Raw genomic sequence first — 12473 nt, forward strand, 5'->3', positions numbered from 1 at the left:
TTTATGTCTCCTATTTTAATGCTTTTCACTGGCTAATCTTTGAAAACATAGTAGCCTCTGGGCTAGTAGCTGCTTAGCCCATTCTCAACAAATGATGGGCCTCTGGTACAGTAACAAATCTACCTTCTGCCCCCTGCTCTGCTCTGGCCCTCAGGGATCTGTTTTTCGGCACCTCACTTGGTAAGGGAGTAGTTTTCAAGCTACCTTTGTAAGAACAGGACCTCTTTCCAGGAGCTTAGGGGTCCTTGGGCAGTTCTGTAGCTAAAATTTGTCCATTGTTACCCTAATGTTCTTTTGAACCTGGCAGTGCAGGTAGCAGTGTATCAAAGCTGGAATTCTCAAGCGACCCAGCATCACTTATTGTACACAGGTTGTTAAACAGCTGTTCAAGATCCACTGTAGTAGTTAATGTGACTAGAATCCTGCCAGCTGTCACTTCTTACATATATTACATAGGGATGTGATGGATGTGAGAACAAAAGTAGCAATGATAGCTTGAGTGCCTGCCTTCCTCTCATCTGAATCCAGTTACTCAGTGATTCATCCTGGAGGCTCAGTTTTATCATTTGACTGGAATGTGGAATTCATTATGTCAGTGTTTCGAAACCTTTTTCTTCCAGTGAACTTTTGGTGAGATTTATCACCAAGGCAGTTCTGTCCCTCTGATGAAGCACTTTTAAAGAACCTTAACTGAGTAGTTCAACCTTGCTACTTTCACTGAACTAAAGCACATAAGCACTTCAGATGAATGAGCCAAGTGTTCTGTTGTGACCTTCAGGATAAGGAAAATTGATCCTTTATGCATGACCTAGTACTTACAGACTTCTAGAAATCCAATCTGTAAAAGAGTATTACTATTACTGTCTTTGAAGGTATTCTTCCCAGTATGGCATAGGACTTATTTTAAAACAGCTTGTACTTACATTTCTTACCATGTCGTTTGGTTAGATTAAGATTGTTTGGGTATCCCAGTTTTGCTCTGGATTCGTATTCTGCCCTGTCCTGAAGACCCCAGAGGTTTAAATGTGTTCAGAGAAACATCATGTTACCTATGCATTGTCAGTAACAGATCTAGACATAACTCAGGAGTTTCTGACACTTTTAGACTAAACTTGACAAAAGGCAAGGAGGGAGACAAATAGGAAAAAGGGAAGGATATTGGTTGGAAGTTTCACAGACTCACATTTCACAGACTCATATAGGCTTATCTTTGTGAAGGTATCATTCAGTGCTAGTGAAGCCATATTGCCTTATATTTTTCCTACAGTGGGATTAACCGTGCTTATACTTTTATTCTTCGTCTCAATTGCAGGTGTGTTCATCCTCGAGGAGGTGTGATTCAGAGTGTTTCTTCGTGGAAGCATGGCTCGGGCACGCAGTATGTCAGCACCAGGCAAACACAGTCATGGACTGCTGTGACTCCCCAGCAGACTTGGGCTTCACCTGCAGAGGTTGTTGATCTTACCTTGGATGAGGATAGCAGACGTAAATACCTACTGTAATACAATGTCACTGTGTCTCCTCTGCACTGTTCCCTTCCTTTTCCTCCTCCTCTTTGTGACATGGAAGTTCATTGTCATAGCTTCAGCCTCAGAAGCTGTTTGTGGCATTTGTATAATCCAAACTCATGGAAAATTGCCCCCCCCTTCCTTTTTTTTTTTTTTTTTAATTAAAAGAAGTCACTTAGGAAAATAACTTAGCACAGAGAAAAGAATTTCTTCTTTCCCTCAGTAGGAATAGGAGAATGATGAATTTTATTAGACAACTTAGACAACTTCATTTTACTTGGTGACTTTCAATCTTAGGAAACTCTGCCTTCCTTTTAGAATAATATTTTAACTACCAGGTGAAATGGATTTCAGTTTTTGAATCTTGTATTTATTTTTCTGTGTAATAAAATTAATATCTAGCCTTGACCACTGTCAGCCCACCCATTGGCACTCCTACCTTAGGGCATTTGCACACATTTAGTCAGGTCCTTATTGGCACCTAGTAGGGCATGTGCATTTGAAAACCTGTCCTTAAAAATAGAAGACAGAAGTATTACTTTTCTTTTAGCTTGAGTCTTCTGCCTTCTTTCCTGACTTTGCTCCTGGCTGATTTCCCACAGCACAAATAATTGATATGCCCCTTTGTGTTTATAAATACTGCTAAGGTGACTTAGTTGGTCTCCTTGTGGCAATAATTCATAATTTTTTGGAAAATGTCTCCTTTTGGGGCAGAGGCATTTCAGTTAGATACCCATGAGGTTTTCTGGGCATGTAAGGAGAGCATTGAGAGATCAGTAAGAAAATCTTTGTCCCTCAGCTTTTTTTTCCTGGTTTGTTTACATAACAGGAGAACACAGAAACCTATTACTTAAGTAGAATATGAAAAGTTGTCTTCGTCTCTAAGACTGTGGGCACTTACAAGTCTGAGAAGGCAGTGCCTTCTTTCATAGCTGGTCTCTCTGTAAAGGATGTACAACAACTGTTTTAAGTAACGCTTGAGCTGAAATAGACCTGATGCTATATTTGGGTATTTTTCTCCTCTACCATCTAAAAGTGGAAAAATCAAAATGAACCATAAGAAACCAGATGCAAAGCACATAAATGACACTGTAGGTTTTACAGTATCTAAATAAGCAAAGGGTGGTTAGGAGCTTCAGGGAATTCAGGAAATGCCAGTGTTGGAGTTTTGTGGCATTAGTTACTACCTTTTTTCCTATAACATGTTGTAGTTACTAGTGAATTCTTTTACAAGCAATACCTAGTTAGAACACTATGTACTGTGCACGGGGAGGAGTGAAGTACTATTGGCTTAGAAGACCTCATCTTTTTGTTTTTCCGTGGTTTTTGTTTGCTTTTTGTTGTTGTTGTTGTTTCCATATTTACCATATAACATTGCTGTAGCCCTTGCCTCCCTCCCCAAATGCCTTGGTGGCTCTTCCTTATCTTAAGAGCATGAGAAATACCATTTTCAGTTGTCATTTAGTGGACATACTAAATGTACCAAGCGCCTGTTCTGCACATGGTACTGTGCAGGGTAGGTGTGGCGTGGCCACCGAGACAAATGGGACACCCTTGCGAGTGCATGCGTCAGAGTCTGCCTGGCTCCACCTGCCTGGCCTTTTCTCCATTTTTTCTATAAAGACTCATTTATCCCTTTACCCTTCTTCCTGCTGCTTTAGTTATTCCATATACCTCTTCCATGGGAGTGGGTATGAGCATGTGTTCTTTGGTCTTCTCTGGTAGCATCTCATTTGATCTGGCCTCTGTTCTTCATCAACTAGTATTTTTCTGCCAATCTAGTTTTAATCAGGCTTTTAAAAGATCATGAACCTCAAGTTTTAGCACCTCATATATCAGATCTCTCACATGGCCACAGTTCTAGACAAAAACCAAAGATCCAGAGGCCAGAGCTAAATAGGACCTTCTGCAGATTCACTACTGGTGTATCCTTGGACCTTCACATTTTACTTTAGGATTAATTTATTGAATTTTACTGTTACACATTGTTTTTGACTTGAATTAAAATGCTAGACAAAGCAGAAATGTACAATTTCTGGTCTGTGTTTTCCAGGAAAATCATTGGGACAAGAATAGAGTGGATTATATGACTTGAAGTTTTTGCAGCTTATTTTTTCCCCAGTATCAGGGCAGAGCCCCATTTTAAAGAATGTTTTCACATTACCTATTCTTATGTTAATAGTGTGTTTTGTTTGATTCCACACAGCAGGTGATTTCCCATGACACACTTTCTTTAGCCCCCAGTAGTCATCTTCTAAAGAGAATTCTTCTGGTGTGCTATATGCACAGTGAATTGGGAGCAGAGCGCTGTGGCCTTGTGTTTTTACACCAGGTTGCACTTTTCCCACACCTGCCCCTGTTTCAGCATCCTGACTACCCGACTGGTTGCCAGAACAGCGATTTAGAAGTTAACATGCAAAAAGGGGAGAGGGAGGGATGGTAGAAACACTCAGCTTTTTTCCCCCTACAGGGTTGGGATTTTTCCACCTACTAACTGTAGAGAGACTGTTTGAGCTCTTCTTTCATTGCCAGATCCAGAAGAGTGAGGGTGTGGCTTCTGGCAAGGTGTTTTACTGATAGAATTCTGTGGGAAACAAGTCCAATGACATTTGAAATTTCTTTTAAAGGAATTGTTTTTTAACTAAAGTGTTGGCATTTGGTAGCATCAGTACTTCTTTATGCTCCACAGAACATTATTCAAAGTAGTGTCTCTGCTCAAGTGGTGCACTTGGGTCACGGCTTGGATTGTGGCACCAATTTAGTTAAGCTCCTCCCTCCCCTCCCCTCCAGTGTGAAACCACAGAGCAGTAACTAGCTCTTAGGTCATCCTGGCTGCCCTAGAGCGTATACATCTACTCACCAGTAGTTGTCTTTCCATTCTGATGGAAGGGGCCAGACTGAGTGGACTCCAGGATTTATTACAGTTGAGCATTGCATAAATTCTGCTTTTATTATCATCAGTTGTGAATATGAACTGTCTGATTTTCTAACTTAGTCCATTGTTCACTGTTCCTTTTAGCAGAATAGCACCACCATAGGTAACTTCAAAATGAATTTGTTGCCTGCTTTTTATACTGTGTCACAAAGTTTTTGAAAGAGCTGGGGACACAATGTTGTCTTTTAGTTTAAACTTTTTTTAAAAATGCAACGAGCCCCCTGATCTCTGTTTTCCAGTATGTGTATGATGTGACTTCCATGTATATATAAAAATGATTGCGCCCTAACCAAACTTCCTCAGATTGTGCACTGTTTGTTTAAAATAATCACGTATTTTAGTCCATTGCTGTTGTATTTTTCATTTTATTTAAAACACTACATACTTCTTATTCTTTTAACAAATTTTAAAGGGTAGTGATCTTAAAAGAGAAATCACTGGATAACTAGGAAATATTTTTGTTGTTGTTTTGTTTTGTTTTGTTTTGTTTTTTAAAGAGTACAAAGGTCATATGAAGCCTTTTGCTCCTCTTACCATGAAAATGAAATGTTAGCCATTGTATGGCTAGGAACCAATGCACTTGGTGGTTAACAGATCTGCTGTTGCTGGAGTGTGAGTGTGGACTTGATGCAGTGACGACAAATCATTGCTTAGAATTAATGTTTTAAAATGTGCAACTCTAGTTTTTAAAACAAAATTTGGTTCTTCTTTACATTCATTATTTAGTTTTTGTTTCCATTTAGTATTTAATGGTCTTTGGAGAAAAAATAATAATAAAACAGAGTGTTATATATATATTTTTTGGTGCAAGATAAGATTTTCTGTTTTTTGAAATAAGTCTGTAGCATAAAGGTTAAACTATTTTAAGACAAAATAAAATAGAGTGTATTTAAACAATCATAATTTCTGAGGATTTTTTTTCTATCTGCTTCAGTTAATTAGATGGTGCCTGGAGCAGCTCCTAAGTTAGCTTTTGGATGTGAAAGCGGATTATATTTTGTTAACAGATCTTACCGATGTGCCAACTTTTTCCAAGCAGTAGCTGTGCCCTACTCCCAAAATATTTTGCAAGTGATCGTTGGTGTTAGGTCTTGATAAAAGTAGCTTTGCTCTGGCTGTCCTGTAGCCCCTGCATCCCTTTCCAGCTAGGACCAGTGAGATTCTAAAGAGAGCAGAAAGCGTCCTAGTGCTAGGCACCTTTGCTCCTGGGAACTGAAAGTCAGCTGACAGTTAACTTCTCAGAGACCAGTGCACCAGGACAGGGCGCCGTGACTGTGTGTACTTGGCACGTGGTCGAACATTGAATCAAATGTATGGTGTTTCAAAAACAACCTAAAGAACTTTTCTTTTAATTTGATTCTACTTTCTGGTTTTATTATTTGGTTCTACAAATGAGAGGAACTTCCATATTAGCATCTTATGACTTTTGTAACTTATCTTCATGTAAAGGGGAATGGGGAGGTGGGGACAGTGAGGCCTGTATTTCCTAAAATACCACTTCTGGATCTCTTATTGTTCCTCAAGAATATTTTTAGTTCTACTTGCACTGGAAAGGGGCCTGGTAACAATTAGAAAATACACTGTGAACAGTTGGGGAAATGTTTTCAGGTTTTTTGAATGGTTCTGTTGTACTACCTTGTATCTGAGACTTAGATGTAGTAGTGCCTGTGAGAAACTCTTCTTTTCTTGGACTCTAGAAGAAAATTGTTTATCTAGGCCCTTGCTTTTAACCTTTTTGCCCTTCGATGCTGCATTTATAGAACGAGTAGGTAAAATAATTTGTGGCTAAGTACTTACTCTCATTCTGCCTTCCTCCTTTTGTTCTTGGCTAGCTTTTGGCCTTGCCGTGCCTTGCCTTATTGGTATGTTTTTCATGGTAGATGGCAGCTATTTATAACTTCACTCTGGAGAAAAATTCTAGATAAGTCTTTGATCAAATATATGCATATCTCTCTTCAGCTCCAATTTTGCAGCCGAAGTAAAGTGAATTTCTTCTAGGACTTGTCTTAACTATATTACTGATCTATGAAGGAGTGATCTTCCTGGATCATTGGTAGGTATGATTTTGTTGACTTCCTTGACTCCACGTTTGAGAGCACCGAGTCACAGAATCTGAGAAGTTCCTGGGCTACCGTGGAGCTTTGGCTGGGAGAATCCACTTGGAGCAGAAGGCAGCAATCGAAAATACTGGAAGGAACAGTTAGCTCAGACAAAGATGCAAGTGATGATTGTATGCATTATAGTGATGTGGAAAGAGCACCCATTTGCTGTTCAGTTCAGCACTGCTGTTGTGAAGAGCATTCACTGTTTCTTTGTTTCCGCCTAGCCTTGAGATCCCATTTGGTGTGGGGTGGGTGAGTGAAGGGTCAGAACGAGTGCCGGCTGTGGAGTCAAACCTCAGAAGGGGGATATGGCAGCAACAATCCATGTGATCTCATAGATCATGGCCCCTTGCTTGTAAATTGTATTGGTCCAGCTTCTTATTCTTTGGTGAAAGAAGCTATATGATACCCAGCTTTTTCTTTTGTGCTTTTGATAATTGACACCTCAGATTTCTGTTTCCTTTCCATGATGGCTCCCTCCTGAGAGCAGGAAGGTGTGGAGTATTGTTCACTGTTGAACCCTCACTCCTGTAATGGAGTCTGACGCAAGCAGGCAAGTCCGACGGTAGGATGGATCTTGGCATCTGCAGCACAAGGGCCATTCGACCAGAGGGTGTGGTGGCTAGTGTATGAAAAGCCTGAACCAGAGACTAGGAGACCCCAGAAAAGCCATCTGACCAAGGGGAGTTAACTTCCGCACCTATAAAATGAAGAATTTTTTAGATCTCTTTTCTGAGACTGAAAGGTAGGACTGTATTATTTTAGGTAATCATTTGATATTCTGTGGAATTGTCGGGCTTCTCAGGCAGGAATTCAGGGCAGCAGCTCATTCTAGGAAGCTGTTCAAAGGACTATGGTTCCATCATCTTCCTGAGGCTTTTGGAAGGCACTGGATGACTAACACCATAGAACCTTGACTTTCTACAAACTCTTAGTTTTCAAAGTTTTAAAAGAATGTTTAGTTCAGAATTTCCACATGGGAGTAAGAAGTGGTACAGATTGTTATCCTAATTTTGCAGATTGGAAGACTGAGAACAGAAGAATAACAACTTACCCAGATTTGCATGGCTAGACTTTGCAAGAGCAGGTTTTTCCTGTGGGCCAAATTAGGGCTTTTAGCTCTAAGAAAAACAAAACGTCTTTTCTCCACCTAGTTTTCCTTTATTCTTTTTGCTGTTGATTCTACTTTGCTCTGGCCTGAGAAGAATTGGAAGTTTTCCTGAGAAGGTAATGTTTGATTGATTCTCTTTCCATGGATAGATTCCCTGTCTCATAGTTGGTGGAACAGGAAAATACAGATGGCCAGTAAACAGGAAAGATGCTTGGGCGCACCACTAATTATGGAAACACAAACTTTACAGGATGCTATTTCATGTAGGCAAATCAGGAGTACATTTAAATCCAACCAGGAGGCAGAACAGTGACAACCTGTCTTTTTGTGCAAGCATAATTTGCTACGGCTACTTTGGAAGACAGTGGAGTTGTCTAGTAAAGCTGAATATGTGTATACCTCATGCATGGACTGAATGTTTGTGTTCTCCCCCCACCCCCCAATTCATATGTTGAAACCCTGCTCCCCAGTCTGATGTTTGGAGATGGAGCCCTTGGGCAGTAATTAAGTTTAGATAACAGGGAAGTGCCCATGATAGGATTAGTGCTCTTTTAAGAAGACAGGAGACCTGAGCTTTGCATGCTAGAGGACACAGTAAGAAGGCAGCTAGCTGTCTGTATGCAGGAAGAAGGCTCTTAGCTGAATCTGACCATGTTTAGTACCCTGGTCTTGGATGTCCAGGCTCCAGAACTGTGAGAAAAAATGTTTGTTATTTAAGCCACCACTCTATAGTATTTTGCTATAGCATCCTGAGCTAAGACATGTCAGGACCCACAAAATTCACTCCTTGGGCTAATTCTCTTGAACAGGTTTTAAACCATGTTGAAAACCTATACAGGGAAGTCATGAAATCAATTTAGTGTCTGTAAGCCATCTTTTGTTTATTTAAGGGAATATAACAACACAGCAGTTAACAAATAGTATTGTTATATGAAGCTTTTGTTACATGCTGATCACACCTACACACAAATATATGTCTGCATAGGGTCAAGATATAAAATGTATTTCTTTTACTGTGGGTTGCAGTCAAAAAGATAAGGAAAGCCATGGTTCTAGAGAAGCTATTTCATGTGTTCAAAAATTTTTTAGTGTCATTTTCCCCAGTTTTTGGCTATTTCAACATGGATGTTCATCTATGGGATGGACAAACAGTGTATTTATACAATGTTTAGCCACTGTGGAAATTAATGAACTAGATCTCTATTCATATAGCAGTTTTATCAACATAGTTAAATCAGTGTGGAGTGGAGAAAAAGCAAATTTCAGAATATGTGTTACATGATGCTGTTTATATGAAGCTTAAAAAATACCATATTTTGATAAAAGATACATACACGTGCAGTAAGAGTATAAAGAAATTCATGAGAATAATAAATACCAAATTCAGGGTAATGGTTACTGCCGGAAGGGAAGGAGGGGACACAGGGACTTCAACTTTATGGGCAAAATTTCTTAAGTTGGGTAAGGGGGGGACACAGGTATATATATGTTCTTTACACTTTTATGTATATCTTAAATATTTCATAATAAAATTAAATTTTCTTTGTCTCAAGTAGAAAGAACAAAAGCTTTTTATGACTTCCCAGATGATACTATTGGGCATGGGTAAGATCTGAAGCTGAATTCCTTTTAGATGTCCTCAACACTTTTTTTTTTCCTCTCAACACTTTTTGTATATGTCACCAAAAGTACAAGCAACAACAAAAAAATAAAACTGGTAAATATTATGCTTCAAAGGACACCATCAAGAAAGCAAAACAGCAATTCACAGAATGGGAGAAAATATTTGCAAACCTTTATCTGGTAAGGGACTTGTATCTAGAATAAATAAAGAGCTCTTACAAGTCAATAATATAAAGAGAAACAAATTAATAAATGGACAAAGGATCTGGATAGATATGTCTCCAAGAGAGACATATAGTTGGTTCATTAACACATGAAAACATGTTAAATATCATTAATCATCAGGGAAATGCACCTCAAAACCATAGTGAGAGGGACATCTGGATGGCTCAGTTGGTTGAGCATCTGGCTTTGGCTCAGGTCATGATCTCACAGTTCAGGAGATCAAGCCCTGTGTCGGGCTTCATGCTGGCAGCACAGAGCCTGCTTGGTATTCTCTCTCTGCCCTCCCCCCCCCTCAAAATAATCATTAAAAAAATAATAATAACATGGTGAGGATGCAGAGAAATCAGAAAGAACTCTCCTACATTGCTGGTAGGAATGTAAAGTGGTGCATCCACTTTGGAAAATGGGTTGACTGTTAAAAGTTGTCACATGACTCAGCCACTCCTATGCTAAGTATACACCTGAAAGAAATGAACACCTAGGTTCACACAAAAACTGGTACCCAAGTATTAACAGCACCATTGTTCATAGTAGCCAAAAGGGCAACAATCCAAATGGCCACCAGCAGATGAATGGATAAGCAAAGTGTCATCTAGCTGTACAGTTGAGTATTATTCAGCCATAAATAGGAATGAAGCCCTGATGCAGTGTCCTATGTGGATGAACCTTGACGACCTGTCAAATGAAAGAAGTTACAAAAGCCAGTCACAAAAGCTCACATATTCTTTAATTTACAGGAAATATCCAGAATGGGCAAATCTAGGTAAGTTGCAACCCAGTTAGGAAACTGGGACTTAGGAGACCAACGTGACAGGAATCAAAGGCAAGCATGCCCAGCTTTCTCACTGAGTGCAGGCTTTCCTGTCCCTGAGAGCAACTTTAGGAAGAGAGACCTGCCCTCTGGAGCGAGTTGGTGAGATTTGGTGAGATTTCTGTGTAGGTCAAATCTGCCACCAGGGGGTGAAGGTTATCGTGAAAGAAACCAGTTGTTCCCCCACTGAAATGCGAGTGCTTGCTCCTGGGGCAAGGTCAGGACGGTAGCCTGTGTGGACCATAAAATTGATGGCCACCTTAAGACACCATTTCTGACACTCTGCCCCAGTGGCCGCAGCTGCGTCCTTTGGGCAGTGAGCCGCAGGGCCGGAGCTGGGGGGTAGGGGCAGTTTCTCACTACCCATAACATGTCCCTGACCCCAGAGATCCTGCTGCAGCAGTCCCCACCCCTCCTGGTTGTGACCTGCTCCAAGTCTCTGTGACTGTTCGGCTGAGAGTCTGGTGTTCCCTAGAGGGGTTGAGGCAGAACATGTGTTGGGACCTTGGCTTTTAGGCTGTGCTGGATAGTACCTGTCCTTTTTCATCCCTTTAGTAGTCTTCTGCACCCCATAGTGGATGGCTAAATTCTACCAGTGGGCTCTTTGGGCTCTTGGCAGAGCACATTAGTTTGTGACACTAAACGTGAACCCACTGTCATGAAGTAGTCCGAATCCTTTTGGCCTAGGCACCAGCCTGTCAGCTCTGGAAGTACGATGGCCACTGACTGCTGTGCCACATGTGGGATCATTGCTAATCGGCAGATCCCCACAAAGTGGCCAGGGCAGTGGGGGAGGCACTCAGGTGGCTCAGGGCAGGGGCAGTCGGCCAAATATAATTGAAGTATGGCATTTAAACAATGGATAGAACCAAACCAGTGTATCGTCAGAATATCAGTCTTGCATTCACCTGACCTCTCTGTGCCACCCATAAAATGGGGACAATAGTACCTGCTGTAGGGGCTTGTCATGCGGAGTAAGTGAATGAAGGCCAAGCCGGGCCCTCCGTCTTGTCAGCACTGCCCCAGCTGTCTGGTTAACTCAGCCAGGAAGTGTGTAGATCAAATAAAACAAGCCTGTAGGCCACTAACAGTGTCATAGCAGCAAGGCTAAATCTTCAGCATATTCTTGCAACAAGTGAAGTACTTAAGCAACAGTTCCAGCGTGTGATAACTGGCGTGGGGCGGTGAAAAATAAAGTCCCAAGATCTGGGTTTGAGTCCCGCCTTCACTGCTAAAGAGCTGTGTGACCTGCCAACATCAGCCACATCCCTGGATCTCAGCCTCTGCATCCGTGAAAGGAGGGGACTTGTGTGCACACCATGGGGCAGGGAGGGGCAGCAGTCAAATAAGATAACAGTATGGGATGATTCAGAGCACTTCAGAATGGCGACAAAGCAGGGCTGGTAATGGAAGCGGTGCATTGGGCCAGACAAGTGGGGCCTGTGGCCGAGAGCAAGGAGCCTGTGCTTTGAGGGGAAAGCCACATCTCTTGTCATGAGAGTGCAGGCTTGATGTCGCCGGATCTATGGATTTTCTTCAAGAGAAAAAGGGAATCTGGGTTTTTAAAATGTAAATGTGACATTTCTGATTTGTGTATGTTCTTGAGTGGCCATGGTCAGACCTGGTGAATAGACAACCTGAGTAGATGTGTTGGTACAGGAAGAACTAAAAGTACGGTGGGTCTGCCCCACACCCACCTCTCCCACTCTTCCTGCCTCCCCCTCCCGTCCTTTTGGCCTGGGATAAAAAGCAGTGAGTCAGGGTAAGTCAGGTGCTCTGATCCTCATTCTGTACAGGTTGCAGAGACTTTTCAAGCTGTAAGGGACACTGCACCCTAGGGGGCTGTGGTCGTTTGCATTCTTGGTCTGGTTGGCCAAGATGGTCAGCCAAAGGGAGTAGAGGCCAATTCCATGGTTGCATACATGTCTGGTTGGCCAGATGGTCAGCCAAAGGGAGTAGAGGCCAATTCCATGTCATCAGCCCCATAACCTGGATCAATCCTAATTGACCTCACTCAGCCAGGAAGTGTGTGGGCCAAAGAGAACTTGTCTGCAGGTGTGATTTAGCCTGTAGGCTGCCAGTTTGCTACCCCCAAACCATGCAAATTTCCCTGGTTCAGCAAACACTAAGTACATACTTGCTTTATGCTAAGCACTGC

The 12473-nt window shown here is 41.6% G+C and overlaps 1 protein-coding gene across 5 annotated transcripts in view; it reads left to right on the top strand.

Moving 5' to 3' along the window:
• CD3H18orf25 (chromosome D3 C18orf25 homolog) overlaps window positions 1-4788 on the top strand; it is an 85113-nt gene extending 80325 nt beyond the window's left edge. For 4 of the 5 annotated variants that reach the window (XM_043558723.1, XM_043558726.1, XM_043558727.1 and 1 more), the window contains one exon: window positions 1313-4788. In XM_043558723.1, the coding sequence (XP_043414658.1) occupies window positions 1313-1502 (190 nt within the window). In that variant the 3' untranslated portion in view covers window positions 1503-4788. The remainder of the gene's footprint in view (window positions 1-1312) is intronic. The other variant, XM_043558725.1, reaches the window with a different exon arrangement.
• Window positions 4789-12473: the final 7685 nt, after the last annotated feature.

This window comes from Prionailurus bengalensis, chromosome D3 (assembly GCF_016509475.1).
Source record: "Prionailurus bengalensis isolate Pbe53 chromosome D3, Fcat_Pben_1.1_paternal_pri, whole genome shotgun sequence".
Lineage (NCBI taxonomy): Eukaryota > Metazoa > Chordata > Mammalia > Carnivora > Felidae > Prionailurus > Prionailurus bengalensis.